This window comes from Falco punctatus (genome assembly GCF_963210335.1).
Source record: "Falco punctatus genome assembly, chromosome: 9".
NCBI lineage: Eukaryota > Metazoa > Chordata > Aves > Falconiformes > Falconidae > Falco > Falco punctatus.
The window spans coordinates 13,604,142-13,622,122 of record NC_137589.1 but is presented as its reverse complement, the minus strand read 5'-3'; the positions used below and the strand labels follow the sequence as shown (position 1 = coordinate 13,622,122).

Sequence of the window (17,981 nt, the reverse complement as noted above, 5' to 3'; positions counted from 1 at the left end):
AGATGCAATTAAATAATGAATTACAGACTAGCTGCAGACCAAACTGAAGTCACACAGAAAGGAGTAAAAAAAAAAAAAAACCCACAAAAAACACCACCACTTTTTTTTTCTGGTTCAGCACTTGATAGCTGGAAATCGGTGATCTTCACACAGAAGTGACTTAACACATCCTTCCAACTGACCTTTCCAAAACCCACACTTTGAACAACCTTGCACACATTTCTGTACCTTGTCGGGCACAAAACAGCAGTTATTCTTAAAATTTGAATAAAACATGAAAAGCAACAAATACTTACAAGGTTATGACAGAATCAAGTTTTTACCTTGCATACAAAGTTCAGAAGCAGTCTGTTGGCTAAGCCATGTCTGAATTCAGCAGTGATTTCATTCATGTATTCAACACTACTGTCATGACTAACTATTAATGTCACTTGATCAAAGTAATGCATGTAATCCTGCTAACGCCGGCTGTGTTTAGTGAGCATTTCTCAGTTGCAATGTTGACTTAACCAGGTTAAGACAACTTAAATCTCTCTTCGTTTCCCTCAACTGAGTGGATACAATTGGTTACAGTCTCGCAGTGACCCAGACTGAGATTTATGTTAAATGCTTCCTTTTAGTGGGTTGTTTTTTCTAAACACAGATGGGTCCTCAATTCAGATCAACAAACCACCTCGGGAAACTGAAGGAGCAAGGGAACAGGAGTGAGCAGGTAGAATGAAAGGAGACCAAAGCCAGCTTCACCAAATACTTCTGTCAGTATTTTTTGTCTTTTTCAGACAAAACCAGCTCTTACAGTAGGTTGAGTTGGGTTTTTTTCTTGTTGTTTAATGCATAATACAAGACTATCGCAGCTTTTCCTTAAAAATGCATTTCACACTAGCAGAGTAACTTTCAAGCAACGCCACTGTTAAAAACTGTTAAAAACAAGGAAGGTCCTTTGAATGGGAAACTCCGTGGTCCAGGACTTGAGTGAGTAGCCCGAAGGAAACACTATGATGATCAAGTTAGTGGCAAAGAGGTTTTTCCTTATCTTTTCCAGTACAGCCCAATGTGTGCACAATACAAGAGCAGAAAAAAAAAAAAAAAAGCACACTGACGTAATGTTGCTCTTCCCATTCACTGCACATACATGGGGAAATGTAGGCACAAAACAGCCAGGTTTTCTAGAGCTAAGACCTCAGCACATGAGTTTAGAGAAGTTTCTCCAGAGAAAGACAAGAGAATAAGAGAAAATATTTAAGGTAGTTTAAATTTGTTTATAAACATTCAATTCTCATTGCAAAAGCAAGCAGTTAAGGGAAATACACAGATTTTAACTGCAGTCAGAATCACCAAGCAACAGACTAGCATTCAGGTTAGGTTTTAGTTTGAACAATAGTCCATGCATCACCCATGTAGACCATCCATGCAGTGAGTGTCTTCTTCCTCAGGTTACCAATCATTAAAAAGTGTATTTTTTTATCCTCTCAAGATAATTTCAGTCTTTTATATGCGCCGAGTTGCGTTCTGTCAATACTAGCATGGAAGCTTTATGAAACATACTCAATGCAAAAAAACCCAACATCTAAGAAATTAATTCCAAAAGACTCATTTCTAAAGCTCACCTATTCTAGGCACAGGAAAAAAAAAATAATCCTGATATACCACTCATCTAATACCTTGAAATTTCAAGTTACTTTGAGAAAACACACACAAGGACTGCTTTTGGATACATCTACTTGAAAGAGTCAGTGCTTTTCCTGCTGTACCTCCTTTGTCCCACTTCAGGCAACACTTAAGTCTTCCCATATGCCTTGGCAGCACTGAAGAGCCCCAACAGAGGGATTAGAGTCTTCCCTTTCCTCTTCTTGGCCCCTCAAGCTGAAAAGCTCCCATACGTTTTAATTATAATTATTTTAATTATAATTTGCAACCATATTTACATTCTTACCTTGGAAAGTTCAAAGATAATCAGTAATCACCTTGTCCTGGTTGGCCTCCCATGGCCACAGGAACTAGGATCAGCATAGAATTGCAGGTCACTCTTTCTCATACATTTCCAGTTTAAGAGCAGAGGGCCATGCCAGAAAATTTGCAGTTCAGAGGATTTGGTGGTCCTTAATGACATGCTGGCCAACAGAAACACTGATTTGACAGTACAGCTCTGGCACAAAAACATCAGGCAGTGTCATCAGCTTCTAGGACTGATCAATCAAAAGGTTAAGTTTGGGGATTTTTTTTCCCCAGGTTCTTATTTAGAGACATACACTGTTTGTGTAAGACCACAGGGAACTGTTCCAGAGTATTCCTACAAAAACTGATTCTCCTCACTTGCTGACTCTAGCCCAAATCTGTGGCAAGAGGGGCAGGAGCAAGAAATCTCAGTGAAGAATTTTTATGGTCCCTGTTTTTAAGCCTTTAGTCTGAGTAGATTTGGACCATAGCAACAAAAAGTTCTGGCATATCTTACTGCTTTTTGCCTGATAATTGAGAATTAGTTTCGTCTGTAGAAGAACTAAGCTCAAAGGGACCAGCAGGTGGGCATATCACAGCCCCACAGAGCTCCCAAACTTACATGCTAGAGCAAGAGTTACTGAACCAGTTGAATTAAAATTATAAACAGCTGCAAACAAACTTTTGCAGATGTTACTCATGTATGTCTCACACCCATAATTTGCAAGTCAAGTAATGCCAATATTTATGTACTGTAAGTACATAATTATGTTGCTACGGAACATAATAGTCCCCCTGTAACTCAGGCTCAGGATAGAGATTTAATTCACTTAAAAGCAGAATTCTGGTTGAGACTTTACATACCTGTCATAATGCACATGCTACTGCAACTTTTATGCTCATTATTATGCGTGTGAATAGTCAATGATTTCAGTGAGACTCCTTATGTTAAAAGCAATCTTTAGAAACACTGTTATTCACTAAGTCAATAATGTCTGTAATCTTTTATTACACATATGCTCAAAGTTTCAAGAACTGGACTTTAAGATTAGAGTACAATGGTCAGGTTTCAAAAGCACAAACAGAGGCAATAGTCCTGCTGACTGGAAAAAAAACAATTGGAAAAAATACTTCAGCTTTCTGGATCTACTGAAGTTTAACAATACTACCTGTTGCTTCCTGAGTAACAGAGCCATTTACTTTTCAGCTCAGTGTGATGCAAAGTGCCGTACCTTTAACACCACCACCTAGCAGAAAACAATTAATACTCTATCTGCAAGATAGAGTTCTACAAGAACAAAAAATAAAACTGATGTTGAGACAGCAAAGCAGTTCCAGAGATGATATTTTTATTATTTAGTCATGGCCAGGTTAATATTTTCAGTTCATTTTTTTCATTCCCAGAATGAAAGTTCCCTTAAGATGCAACTAAGAGTAGGAGTCTATAGTTCAGAAAGTTACAGCATCTGTAATTACCACCAGAACAAGCTTTACAAGCCTTTTTACTAACTCCATGTAACTGTCACATGATTAGAGAATATTAAAGTTTAAAATCTGAATCACAATTACAGCAATTTCTATTTCTAGGTCATTATATCACTTACAGGGTCAAAAAGGCTGTTTAATTCTCACCTTTCTCACTTGAATTAATTTTTTTCCAAATTGAGAATTTCCTAGAGTTGAAACCATTTTCTCTCATATAGTATGATATTGCTGTAGGTTTTTCCCCCCATATAATTTCATGACATATAGATTCAAAATTAATTAAAGCAGTTTTTATGTAAACCCTGAAGTATTTAAAGTCTAAAAAGTAAACGCACACATAAAATGCTATTCTGGAATAGTATTTGAAGCATATAAATATTTAAACACTAAGAAAATATTCTATGTTTACCAGAACACCCACAGCTGTTTTATGCTGCTAAAAAATACATCAAAAAAGGTACAGTTATATTTACATTCCCTGTACTTCTGTTCCTCAGCCTATTGTAATGTGTTGACTGATAGGAAAATGATTTTTAAAAAATTATTATGTAATCAGGAGAAACTGAGGGACTCTCACCTTCAAGAAATATTATTTCAGTTCTGAAAAGACCCTCCTCACTTATCAATAGCATAACTTCGAACTCTGGAGGCAAGAGCCCCCCTTTCTGTCCCAAGTCACAAATCAGTGAGAAGCGACACTTCTTTTCAAAAGGGCATTACAACTGACACTACTTACTGGTCACGTGTCCTCCGAAATGACAACACTCCCTCACATGTTTTGAGAAACAAAAATTTGTCCTCCCTCCTCCACCCTCAAATGCATATTTTAAAATGGAAAATGATTCTGTACCAACACAGCTGGGGAGATAATAAATCTGGTTCTGCAAGACTAACAAAACCCTTAAAAAACTAGTTCAAGTGAAACTACCTTATAAGCCAAGTAATTATCTACCTTTGTGAGAAATTTTAGAGTGTGATTAAATTCCTAGAATTCTTTCAGAAAAGTAACAGGGAAAACAATCTTTACCAGTTCTGAGAAATTTTTTAGACTGCTGAACACATTCTGAATACATATGAAATAGTTTCTATAATAGCATGCAACTGCTGGGTCTCGCGAAACTTACAGAACTCAAAGGCAAAGGAGAAATAAAGTGCATTTCCCTCTCCAGCTCCCTCTTTCTTTTATTACACCAGTAGCAGATTGCAAGGGTGGCGAGACAGCTACTTTCTTCACCACACAATGGGAATGCATTATGCAAAAAGTATATGAAAAGGCCCTAAGCATTAAAAATGGGTATCCTGGACAATCAAGTCATAAAAACTTCATTTAATGAATTTTACATGGATCCTACTATTGCAAACTTTCACCTAATAGCTAAAGACAATTTTTGCTGCATACACATTTTTACAAGCCTTGAAATACTGAGTAACCTATAACAAGAAGTAAGGTAAACCACACCTAGCAACCACAAAATGAATAAGCCCCATTCACAGTATGAAAGGGCAAATTCAAACTGGATACTACATAGTTTGGGTATACGGGGGTGGGATCGGAGGTTACTTTTTTTAACCACATGAAAATCACACTTTTCCACATGCTATAAAAAGGCTCTTGTCCTTATAAAGACTACAGCAATGACAAATCTGAAGCTTTCAGAAAGGTTCAATCCTATAATGCAGTAGACATTTCTTGGGACAGTGACAAAAGAAAAAAACCCACACAGCATTTAATAGTGCTTTACTTTAACAATCATCTAGAAGGGAATGCATCTAGGTTGTGTGTTACTACTGGGCAACACCAGACTCGTACCCAAGAAGTGAAATTCCCAGTGATCAATACAAAAATTTTGCATTTGAATGTTTTACTCTTCCAGATACAAACTTAAAAGCCAACAAATTACCTCAAGCGCAGATAAAAAAAATGGGACAAAAGCCCTGTTATGTATCTAGAAAGAAACATCAATAGCGAAGAGTTTATTAAATTAAGAACATTGTCTTGGTCTCAGTATTATTACTTACCCGTTTTGGCCCACTAAAAATCTTCCTGGTGTTTTCCTTAGATTTATCACCTTGTTTATTTGTAGATTTCTTATTGCCTTCAAGCACACCAGATGCATCCTCTGAAAACTCCAGAAGATCTGTAAAAGGTAAATATAGGAATGAGACAACCATACTGAAAAGCTCTTGGAACTGCTCGGGCATTTCTTGCATCTGACATTTCCACATGTATAGCTTCTGAAGTTACATAAACAACAATCTTCACCAGAAATATCAGCTTAAAACCAAACACAGGTCTGCATGGAGCTCAAGTTCCCTGACTGGACTGTCGCAATACATAGAAGATACGTTACAAGGTACATAGTCACAACTATAGCACCTCTTGCCCATTGTGTAAGTTAAGATACCGCTTCCCATTTCATACTCCCATGAATCCCAGGTTACTTTTTATACGTGCTTATTTCTGGCATACTGCTACAACTCCGAGCAGCCGATGAATTGAACAGTAGATGGGGTTCTTCAGAAGTGTGAGATTAAGAGATTTAGATGACGAATACTTCCCACTACAATTACAGAACCGAAGAATTGATCTGACTTTGCTTCTCATGAAGGCAGCCCGTTTGTATTTGCTTATTCTGCTATAAAGAGTACTAAAAAAATATGGGCAGCAGCTCAGAAAGGAGTCAGCTAGAAGGAGCTGCTGAAATGGCCTTTCAATGTATTCAATACTTGCCTTACCAGTAGTTCTAGTACTCAGTTTTGAAGTGTAAATCTGCAATTCACTGATCTAATTAAATTCTTGTCCTTGTTGTGGGTTTTTTTTTTCTTTAAACTTGTGTTTTATTTGAAGCATTATCCCTTCGAGACCAGCTTATGTTCTTTTATTGGCACAAACCAGAAGTTACCATAAATTTCAAGAAAGAAATAAAGACAGGCACAGAGAAGCACTGTTTCAACTGATAAACAGTTTAGAAAACCTATCTATTCCAGAGAAGCTGTCACTATTTGCCAACTGCACTGCAAAACCACAAATGGAATGTATTGGTTCCTCTAATCCCAAGTGGACTCACATCCAGCAAACAAGACCTAGGTAAGGAGCCAATCAAAAGCAAATCACGCAAACAAATTTCTAATGGCACTCGGAAGGACACCAACCTTACCTAGTGTAGTCTGGGGGATATAACTGTTCTTAAAGTAAGCCTCAAAAGTTTCTTAAATTGCAGTAAATTTCAACAGGCTTGACACCACCAGGGCAGGCAGGATGCCCACTGCAAAGCATGTACCGGAATCAATCTCTTGCATCCCAGCCCACTGGCTTCCAGTTTATTTGTATGATGTGCAATCAAATCGCTTTGATGCGTAACCTTACAAATCCTGAACGCTTTTGAAGAAGCCAGGCCCTGAATGCAATTCCCAAAAGAAAGTCAGGCCAACAGAACTGGACCCTCCTATTGTAGATTAATAGCTAAAAGTAACTCACTTGACTACAGTATTTATAAATGTGCAAGTCACTCTAGGTAGCCAAGATGTGTCTTCACCCACCAAATCAGCACAATGTGTGCCTTGCACTGAGATCTGAAGCTAGTATTGTGGTTAATTATGATTAACAGTGCTCTGTATCAACTAAACCACCATTTTAAAATCATCCAAGTTTCTTCGTCTGAATTCTACTCCTATGTGATCCTGAGCTATTCCATTTAAATTAGGTAATTTAAAATGGAAAGAAACTTACCGATAAAAACATTTCAGCTCCTACTTACAATATAATAATTCTGCATTTTTTGACGTTGCTAGCCTATCACACACTTTTATGATGAGTTTCATGAGATTATCTGGAATGCTTCTATTTGAACAATGCTCTTTGAAGCCTTCTAGGTATCCTAAAAGCACTCTGCATACATACTTACCAGATTTTCAAATCTAGAATAAATAGGGTGTGGGGCAGAAGCCTTCTGTTAACATTAACTGAGCTAGCACTGAGACAAGTGGTTTGGTAAGACACCAATGAAGCTTGTTTCCCAGTAGCTCTCTCTTGTAAGGATGTTCCCCCCTACCTCACAGAAAAGATGCGCATTTGGACCTTTTTCTCAATGTGGGAGCGAGCATATAAGGCCTTTTCTCCTCTACCCAACCATTTCCAAGGCATTTCTGGTTTTTGAGATAAATTTTCCACATCTTGACTAAAATTGGGAAAATGTTCAAAGACCAATTAGAAGGCAACACCGCAGTAAATTTCCTGGGGGAGAACAACCCAGTTTTGATTTAGTGCCTGAGGGTAGTGTCTGCAAAACAGGACTCTACCTTTGAGAACTCTGATGTACTCTTAACTAGCTAAAAATATTTACCCAATTAAGGTGAATCAATTTTTGAGGAGATGCAAACGTAAAGGAAAAAAAAAAAGGCAAGTTTGCTCACCAGAAATGTACTGAGTGCTAGATGCTGATCTACAAAAGTTATTTTATTATTCAAAAAGATCTTAGGAATCTCATCCTGATCACTGAAAGGAAAATGAATGCATGACATAAAGGTTAAGTTCTATATCAGAACCGATTTACCAAGTAAAAAGCTAAGTTGCAACACTTACACTACAATTACAGGGTAACTACTACTATAATTTACATCAGGAATACTATAATTCATCATTACTATACTGCTTATGAGACATATAGCAAAGAAGGAGGTGAACCAAATAAAATAAGCATGTTAGAGGCTATATATCTTCACACCTTCCTTCAGCAGAAGGTTTCAGGGCAACTGCTCTATCCTGTTTATGTCAATCTACAGAGAGAGATGGAAATGTTTAATTTTAGTCAGCAGTTTTTTTTTTTTTTTTGTGCCTGTCACTTTCTGTAATAATTGTCACTGCCCAAAGTGAAATGGAGTAAAACAAGCATTAACGGAGTCCTAGGTGTCCCAGCTGAACAGATGGGAAATAAAGCATTCTGAGACTACAAGCTAAGAAGTTAAACATATTAGAGATCTTAATGACCACCCTAATTACCGATAGCCATGGTGGGATCTTTAGAAACAGGAACAAACCAATAGCACAGTTATTTCCAGAAGTGTATCATCCTCCCAAAGAGACAGGTTTCCTCTTGAAAACCAAAACCTACAAGTTCTTTTTGGTTAAGCCTTACTATTCGTTGTCATTATTTCAGATTTCTCTTGGACACAACTGCCCACTGATTAATACAGTCAAGAATTCAGTCATTTTCCTCCAATATTAAAAGCTTCTCTTTACTAGAGTCATCGTGTATTCCAGCTAGTGAAATGACACAGGCATTATTTCAGATCTAGTGAAGTCTCATCAGTACCTTTGGTCCCCGGCATTCTGGCAGAATGCAGCTGGCAAGCTCGCAGGTGAAAGGGGCTTTTGCTTCACTGGGCTGCTGCACCAACTAAACACGAGATAATTTAGATCACAATGGAAAAAAAAAAAAAAAAAAAAAAAGAAAAAACCCAAACCAATTTTAACTAGAAAGCTTCACCAAAAATCTCAGGCTCAGTTATGAAGCGCCTTCATTAAAAGGAGAAGTCTGGGAACAGCGTCCAGGAATTTACAAACCGGAACATCTCATGGTTTGGCTTTTTTTGTCTTTTGATTGTTTGGCTTTTTATGGTGGGTTTGCACAGCAAGGTTTTGGTAGCGGAGGGGCTACAGGTGTGGCTTCCGTGAGAAGCTACTAGAAGCTTCCCCCATGCCCAATGGAGCCAATGCCAGCCAGCTCAAAGATGGACCCACTGCTGGCCAAGGCCATCGGCGATGGCGGCAGCACATTTGGGATAGTGTATTTACAAAGTGAGAAAGAAAAAAAAGCAAAACACCTGCACAACAACTGCAGCAGAAGACAGCTGTAAGAATGGGTGAGAAAAACAACCCCACAGACACTGAGGTCTGTGAAGGAGGAAGCAGGAGGGGCTCCAGGCGCTGGAGCAGAGGGTCCCCTGCAGCCCGGGAGGGTCCCACACCAGAGCAGGTGGGTGCCCGCAGGAGGCTGTGACCCCGCGGGGACCCCGGCTGGGGCAGCGTGTGCCTGAGGGGCTGCACCCACGGGGGGACCCACGCTGGAGCAGGGCAGGGTGCGAGGACCCTCCCCGGGGGGGGAAGGGGCGGCAGAGACAGCGTGTGAGGGACTGACCCCAGCCCCCGTCCCCCTGCATCACTCGGGATGAGGAAGCAGAGAAAACTGGGAGTGAAGTTGACCCTGGGAAGAAGGGAAGGGTGGGGGAAGGTGTTTTTAAGTTTTGATTTTTACTTCTCGTGACCCTACTCTGATTTGAATGGTAATAAATTAAACCAATTTCCCCAAGTTGAGTCTGTTTTGCCTGTGATGGTAATTGCTGAGTGATGTCCCTGTCCTGACCCACAGAGCCTTTTGTTATGTTCTCCCCCCCTGCCCAGCTGAGGAGGGGGGTGATGGAGCTGCTTGGTGGGCACCTGGCACCCAGCCAGGGTCAAACCACCACACTTCGGTTTGTGTGTGGGTTTTTTGTATTTTTTTACCATTTCAGCAGGTAAGCCTATCATAAAAGTGAAAAACTGAAAAGCCACTTCAGTGAAAGACAGTCTAACGCTGAATTTACCTACTCTGCATTTTTTCCCTGCACTAACAATATCATCCATCTATTCTTTAATAATTCCTTAAATTCCATTTGCAGAAACATTTGAACACATATTATTAAATTTAGTTACCCTCAACCATGAACTACTGGACTGGAAGAAATTGTTCATTTCCAGTTCAGCCAGAAAAATCTTTGCATGATGTTTTATACTAAGAAGTTAAGATTCATTCCATAGAAATAGGCCTAGATTATATTAAGTAATCAAATCATTATTATGGCAAAAATTTTGTAGGACTGTAAAAGAAAGCATCAAATCTCTTGAAACTATGCCATATAAACATTCTTTTCACACAGAACATCAAAATTAGTCTCAGAAATTTCCAGGGCTGGAATTCAGAGAGGCAATCTGGCATCTCACCTGTCAACCTGGAACAGGAACACTGGATTTTTTAATTTGTGGATTTTTTCATTTGTACAAAAAAGAACAGCACGCACAGAACTCGGGTAGCATTAGCACCTTCGAGTACTGTAATGTCAGGAAAAAGCTTTATTGGGCAAGGTGTTCTGAAAGCTTTTTCTGAGGCTTGGATTTAAAACTGGCCTTTTCCATGGTCACAGAAGTAATTTTTCAGTATATAGAGACAATACCTCACAGCAACATCACGTATTTTGCTGCAACTTCAGGCTTAGATCCAGAAGTCCTTGATAAATTACCAGACTCAGCATCACTACATTTAAAGACCTTAATATGCCTGTTCTGAGTAATCATGATGCTCAAAATTGTCAAAAGGTCTGAGAAGACAGCATGAAATATATCAAGGAGTCCTACAAATTTTAGAGCAACATCAGACTCGCTATTTTTATAATCTGTACTACAGGACTGAAGTAGAGAATGTGCTGCAACTTAAAGAAATAACTTCATGTCACCCTTTCAATTTTGAGAACAAAAAATGCAAGTCAAATCTCATCTGGCTACTGTAGCAAACCAGGAATCATATGAGCAAAGGAGATGCAAGATAAAGGGAAAGCATCTCTCAGCAGAGGCACCAAGAGGTAGCTCTAACCCAAGAAGGACAGAAGTATATCAAGAAACTAACAAAACAGAAATGTACATCTACCTGTGCGATGGGAATTCCTTTTAGGAAAATATTTCAGAGAAATAATCTGTGATACCTCAGAGTATAATGCCTCTTTGGCAAACTGTAGGTATTTTGAGACTCCAGAGGACAGCAGCTGAAAGGATTATTTGATGGGTCAGCATCTCAGCTGCATTAACTGTGTAATGAATTTCTTTCCTTGCAATAAATGGCTGAACAAAGACTCGTCAGAGAAAGGGACTCAGAGGGAGTATTTCATAAGCAGTCCTGCAAGTTAAACCCATCTCCCGAAGACGACAGAATGCAAGTGTCTCATCATCATTAAATTTTATGAAAACAAATCAAGAGTTTTGTTTGAAAATACAATCTTCTCATGTAGCATCAGTATCAATTTGGCCCTTTTAGAATTTACAGAAAACTAGCAGTTAGGTTTACCTTTGATTAAAAGACTTACAGACAATTCTATTTTTAGAGACCACTTAATTAGAAAAGAGAAATGAACATGTTTTCCTATGAAATTTTACCTCTGGATTATATTAGCAGAAGCTATTTGTAGGAAAAAACCCACAGCTTCTACAACATTTGCAAGGCTAAAGTGGAGTCCTCCCCCCTCCCCATCACAATGAAATACATCTTGCCAAAGTCTTAAAAATAAAACAACTTATATATATATATAAAAATAAAAATAAAAAAATATAACCACCAAAATAACTATTTAGTGAATGGCTAAAATTTCTCATGCTTCATGCTCCAAAATGGAGGACCAAAAAGTTTCCTACAACAGCAGCAGTGTTTTGAAATACTTACTCCAACATGCATGATTCTCTGGCATTTGAAATTTCAGAAAGAAAAAGCTAAAATAAATCTTTCAAAGTTACTCCTTTTCTTCTTCACCAACACACCTCAACCTTGATCAAAGCCATTACGTGGGACCCAACTGATCACCAAGTAAGTCTCATTTTTCGAAAGCACTCAAACACCAGAACTTGCTCAGCAAATTCTGCATGAACAGTTTTACTCAATATATGTGTGTATGTACCCATACATACATAACATACCACCTATGCAGAAGATGGATACCTGAAAAATGGAAGCAAACGAAGGAACACATTAATATGCAGAGGCACACCCAAAGCCAGATATCTGACTGGCACTCCATGGGTCCCCAGAGCCTCTCTCTCTCGAGCCATGCACCCTTGCATAAGCTGGAACTTGAGAAAGGTCCAAACTGTTTATAAACGAATTCAAAAGCACCAAAAGGAAGAAGATACCTTCACATCTCTAAGACCTACTTAAATTTCTGCACTCAGCTCTGTAATTCTGGGTTGATGTGGAGCTTCTGTGGGAAGACATCTGCCTTCCAGGCACAGGTACGGTATGCTCAACACAACAAAAAGGTAAGAATCTTCTGTTCAAAAAGAAAAATACTCTACCTCTGGCAAGAGATCAAGGGGTATAAAGCATCCTTCAAGACAGCTGTGAAACACCAGACAGGACCACAGCAGAAATAAGTAAATTTAACTTTTAGATTTCCAAATCAGTAGTACTATTCAACACAGACTCCTAGGTATACTGCAAAAAACCAAAGTATAAGGGTCAACTACATTTAAATGTTAGGCATGCATTCCAGAAGGGTTCTGCTTACCCGCATTAGTACTGAGCTGGCTATCCTGGGAACAGTTTTCATTGCCATCAGAGGTTGACTGTAGTGAAGAAGATGGTGCAGTTCTACTTCGTTTTTTGTTCGCTTTCCTTTCCGCTACCTGCCACTCTTCATCTTCATCCTCGCTTTCACTCAAGTCATCAAACCCAAAGTACTTGATTTTGTAATTTGAACTCCCAGAACTTCTAGAGGCGCCTTCATCTCCCCCTCCCTCATCTTGATCATCAAACCCAAAAAACTCTAATTTGACATCCTTTTTGGATTTGGTATTGCTTGGTCGAAACCTGGTTGTAGTTTTTGTAGTAGCAATGTCTGCTTTTTTTCTTAAGCGGCCAGCTTCTCCCAGGTCAGTAGGGGCTGTTGTGGTAAATTCATCGATTCGTTCCATGGTATCCTGTATAGTAACATTACAAACTGACAAGCAAGATGGATGTAGAACAGTGTAGTCTCTAGTCCGTCCAACCGTCCCTCTACAACTGGTCCCACTGCTTAAAGAAACTTTTCTTGCTGGGTTCAGACCATCACTATTTGACTCATTGTTTGCTTTGGATAAAGACTGACTAGTGCCATCCATTAGCTTGTCAAAATTTGTTGCCCCCTGCGGTTTTGCTTTGTTGGATCGACAATATGTCCTACAGTTGCTTGGCCTAGGAATAGTTTGCACAAGTTCTTCACTAATGGCTTCCTTTGGATTTTCAGTATCTTCTTTATCACACTCCTCATCCTTGCTCTTCATCTCTGAGAGATGTTCATTGTCAAAATCTAATACATACTCTCCAGTTCTGGTGTCTTCAGTTTCATCCTCCCATTCATACAAGTGAGTTCTTAATGGCCCCTTCGTCTGAGATGTTTCTGATGGAGAGTCTACTGTTTTTCCGATGTGGGAGTCCCAAGAATCTGGCAAGTCCTTCGCTTCAGTGTTGTATCCAGAAGTGTCTGTAGTTTCAGCATTGGTTTTGTTACCGTCTTCAGCATTCTCATAGATGAAATGACTGTTCTCATTATCTTCATTTAAATTCTGTATTTTCTCTACAATAAAAAAAAAAAACACATTTATTACTAAAAAGCATTATTTAAAAAAAAACCAACACCTTTATGAGCAACTTTGAAAAGTCATAATATCACTGCAATTATTCAGTGTTGCACTTCTCCAACCCATAGCAGCACTTGCATGTTATGCTGTCAAAGAGAACAAATTCCACTGTAAGAAATCAGTTTCTGTAAGATTTGTTTCCAGCCGACCGGCATTGACTGAACAGTAATTCCAGGTAAGTCAGCACTAAGTCTTCCACCTGTTTCCCTACCAGTTTAGGGGACAACCATTCCCTACCAACACCAACAAAAGCCCAGTGGATTTGGTACCAGTCTCATGAAAATTGCATCTGCATCTGCCACATGCTGCTGTTGCACATCACACACACACAAAGATACCCAGACGCACAAGTGCGTTACTTCCTGGAAGCAAGAGCAGCAGAAATTTCGTTGAAAGGTCTGAGACAGTACAAGCAAATACAGGAACCAAGGTGCTACCGTTATATCAGCGCTCACTGTACTGGCTGCCTGGGCCAGAAGAAGCAAGATAAGAATTCTGACTAGAATGCAGAAGACCTTGACTCATAGAAGAGTAGGACATGATGAGATAAACTGAAGCGACAGAAGCAGCGGGAACAGGGACAAGTAGGACAGAAAAAAAAAAAACCCAAACCTAGAAAACTGTTAGATGACACGGGCACAGCACACTACAGTAGTAGAACAGGCTCCACTGACAGAATGCAGCCCCTAAGGTTCAAATTTGTCAGGTAGCAAATGCTTCCTGAACCCCACAGTAAAATGAAGGCTTTAGCACTAGCCCCGACTACATTAAACTTCACCAGCTACCATTTACCCAAGTGGCACAAAAGTTTTGTAGCACTCACCAAAAGGTTTCAACCTTCCTGATGAGGAAAGTGAGCATCCATACTGTTCCAGGGACTTCTGTTCAATTGTTTTGAGATTACAACAACATCATCTAAATGCCATCCTTGCACATACAATTTATAAAAGAACTTTAAGGTGCAAGCAGAAAATTCTAGTAAAGAAATTACTATCCAGTCAAGTTTTGCGGGAAATTGGTTTAATCCTCGCTAAAACTCCTCAGGGAGGCAGGACAAGTAATATCTCACAAATAGCATCTAAGTTTTCTGGGTGTCCAGCTGAGGTCTGTCATAGAAGTTTACATACTCAGCTAGAAATCAAAAAACTCTTCAGAGAATACATGAAATGCAAAACTAAATTCCCCAAAGAACATCAGTCCTAGCCATCTCAGCGATGGAATCTTTTTAATCTTTTTCAGTATCAGTATGTTATACAAGAGATTGTTATTCCCATTTCAATTTCATGCCTGTGATAAAAGAGACCCAACCAAAATTAATCTTTCTGTAATCAAAGAGTGTACAACATGCTCCTTTCCACCCCATATGTTTAATATTACTGTGCAACTGAACACTACCTAATACGTAGGCATGAAAACCAGCAAATTAACCTCAACAATTTTCAAACTTTCTCACTAAACTATTTTGCAGCCTCACTACTGTTCCATATCTGAGTGCGTATTTACTTGAATTAATAAAGTCTAAGCAACACTTAAAATAAGTACATTAAAAATACGTCTGTCTTGACTTACTAAACAACACTTTACTGGATTATTAAGAAGTTTCAGCATCCCTATCTGGAAAGGGAATGGTTTTCCCATCCTAAAGAAGTCTGGAATTTTAAAGAACCACATTTCCCACCGTGACCAAATCACATCTCATCTTCCCATGGAAGAAGCAGAATACATGTGTGCACATGCACATTACAACCCAACAGTCAAATAATTCAGGAATTTATTTTTTTTTTTAGATGAAAAAAGCTGAAATTTATAGTCATACATTGTCTTAGCTCGAATCATTATAATCTCAGCTACAGTCTGTACTCTCAAGTGGAAAAGATGTTCAACACATCAAGCCTGGAAAACAGACTGAAGAGGCCAAAGACATATTAATGTAGCTCATATACATCATTAGCACTGACAAAAGATCTGTCTCCAAAGACACGTTAATCAACTATTTGAAAAAGGTTGAGTTTGGGGTCTTTGGTGGTGGTTTCTGTTTGCTGTTCGTTTGCATTTTTTTCTTTGTTTTGGTTTTGGTTTTTTGATTATTTTTTTTTTTTTACACTCTGCTACTAGCACATCACAAAAATCATGACTACCCTACAATACACACTTTCACATATGTTCTCTTAATTCCAGACTTTTAATATGCAAAAAGCAAAGATATAGAGGAAGTGCACGTTTAAGTCTTTCACTTAGAGATCACTTCATCTAAAACATATTCCCCGAATTTTTCTGTTCATTCATCAGTTCTGGAGCAGTGTTTAGCCGCTGAAACCACTCTTACTTTTTCAGTCCCATGCCAGGAAGTTGCTCCATCGGTAACCAAGAGCTAAAGCCATCATTCGCTAAGTTGATGGAAGAAAGATGATCCTTATGACACCTAATCAACCACAGCACTGCTTTTATTTTGAAGTTTTTCGAACATGCATTACATATTTCACCAAGTAATAATAAATCCCAATAGATAATATTTTCATTAAGAGTGAATTTTAATTCATTTTGAAGATGTAGTTATGTACCCTGAAAAACTATTCCACAAATTGTTCTAGAATATTTCAGAACGTGCTAAAATTAGCCCAATATTTGTAGGACTCTGAGCAAGCAATACAGTCCTATCTAGTCTCTGTGACCTATTAAGGGAACAAAACTTTCTATTCTCTTATTGCAGCAGCCTCATTTGGACAAACTGAAGCATCAGTTGGGAGATGCATCAGGACAAGAACAATCCTGCTTCACATCTGTTTTCTCCATTTCAATTTTTCTGTACTTGCTGCACTGAGGTCGTTACGTTTTTTTTTTCTTCCCAGGGTGGCTCACAGCCACCCGACCTGCCTGCTCTTCTCCTCGTGCTTGTTTCCAACAGTCCCAAGTAAAAAGCTGAGGAAACTGAGCTAGCTATTAATTCCTCAGTGCCAGTCTCCACCACCTCTAAGAGAGCCACCAAAGCCACAGTATTTCAAGGCATTAGAACACCTGCATATAACTGAAACGTGATCAGACTGGGTTAAGACACCATATATCTAGTCCTTCCAGCCTTGAATTCCTTGTTTCTCTGCATCTGTAGATGTAAGTAAAGTCACTTTCTCCAGTCAGTGACAAATCCATTCTACCCCAGTCAAACAGCTTTATCGATGCTTAGTTTACTACACTTCAAAGAAATGATCTCTAAAACCAATCATCATCAACAGCTCTTTCTGTACCACAGTAAGAATTCTCTTGCCCTTGTATAACCTACTAATCGTTTTAAGTATGCGCATAAGCAACTTAGAATTTCGAGTTGTCTCTGAAAACACTCCAGGAGTATCACACCAAGATGTTACATCTCATTTTTCACTCTGAACTAATCTAATACAGCATACAACGTTACTCTTAAACAGCAAATAAGTGGCAGTTAGCCTCCCCAATCATTTTGCACCTATCAGACACCAAAATTTTAAAAACACCCAGTACTTCAGAAGTCTTAGTAACTGCAGCAGGAAGGTTTTTCCACCTCCAATAACAAGCAAGGCTGATGGAAAAATCTAACCAGTAAACCATTTACTGCACATCAGGTAGAAAAGTCTGGCTTTCAAACTGGATCATTGTAATGCAGTAGCAGAAAACTAGGTAGAGACATTTAGAGGAATACTTCCTCAAAGGATACTTTGTCAAGTCACTGTTCTAATCTCCTCAGTGGGTCAACAGCTGTCAGACTGAAGCTCCTATACCAGAAATTACTGCAAGTCACTTGCTAATTGCCCAAAGGTGCACAATACCAGCAATTTCCATAAGTATAGTAATTTTAAAAATCAAGTATTTCCATAGTAACTATGCGGAAGCTAGCATGACTGTAGGAAACATAACATATAATTTTATTTACAGATACATAAAGCACAGAGAAAATGAACTAATTTTGAATGATTAGATACTCTGTAGTTCAAAGAGGCATGTAATTTCTCCTCCCAATTTTAACTGCAATTAGGCTCTTTTGGGGCTCAAATACCAGAGTAAGTCTCCCAAATAGTTCCAGATCAGCAATAGCTTATAACTGAGTAATTCACCAGAATGTCTTCCCCTACCCACCCCCCACCCCACCCCACCCACCCCCGCTAGGTACTAGCGCAAT

The 17,981-nt window shown here is 38.9% G+C and overlaps 1 protein-coding gene across 3 annotated transcripts in view; it reads right to left on the bottom strand.

Moving 5' to 3' along the window:
• WAPL (WAPL cohesin release factor) overlaps positions 1 to 17,981 on the bottom strand; it is a 73,349-nt gene that overhangs the window by 37,599 nt on the left and 17,769 nt on the right. For all 3 annotated transcript variants that reach the window (XM_080402778.1, XM_080402780.1, XM_080402779.1), the window contains exons 3-4: positions 12,724 to 13,770; positions 5,440 to 5,558 (exon numbers count right to left, since the gene is read on the bottom strand). In XM_080402778.1, coding sequence (XP_080258904.1) covers positions 5,440 to 5,558; positions 12,724 to 13,770 — 1,166 coding nt within the window. The remainder of the gene's footprint in view (positions 1 to 5,439; positions 5,559 to 12,723; positions 13,771 to 17,981) is intronic.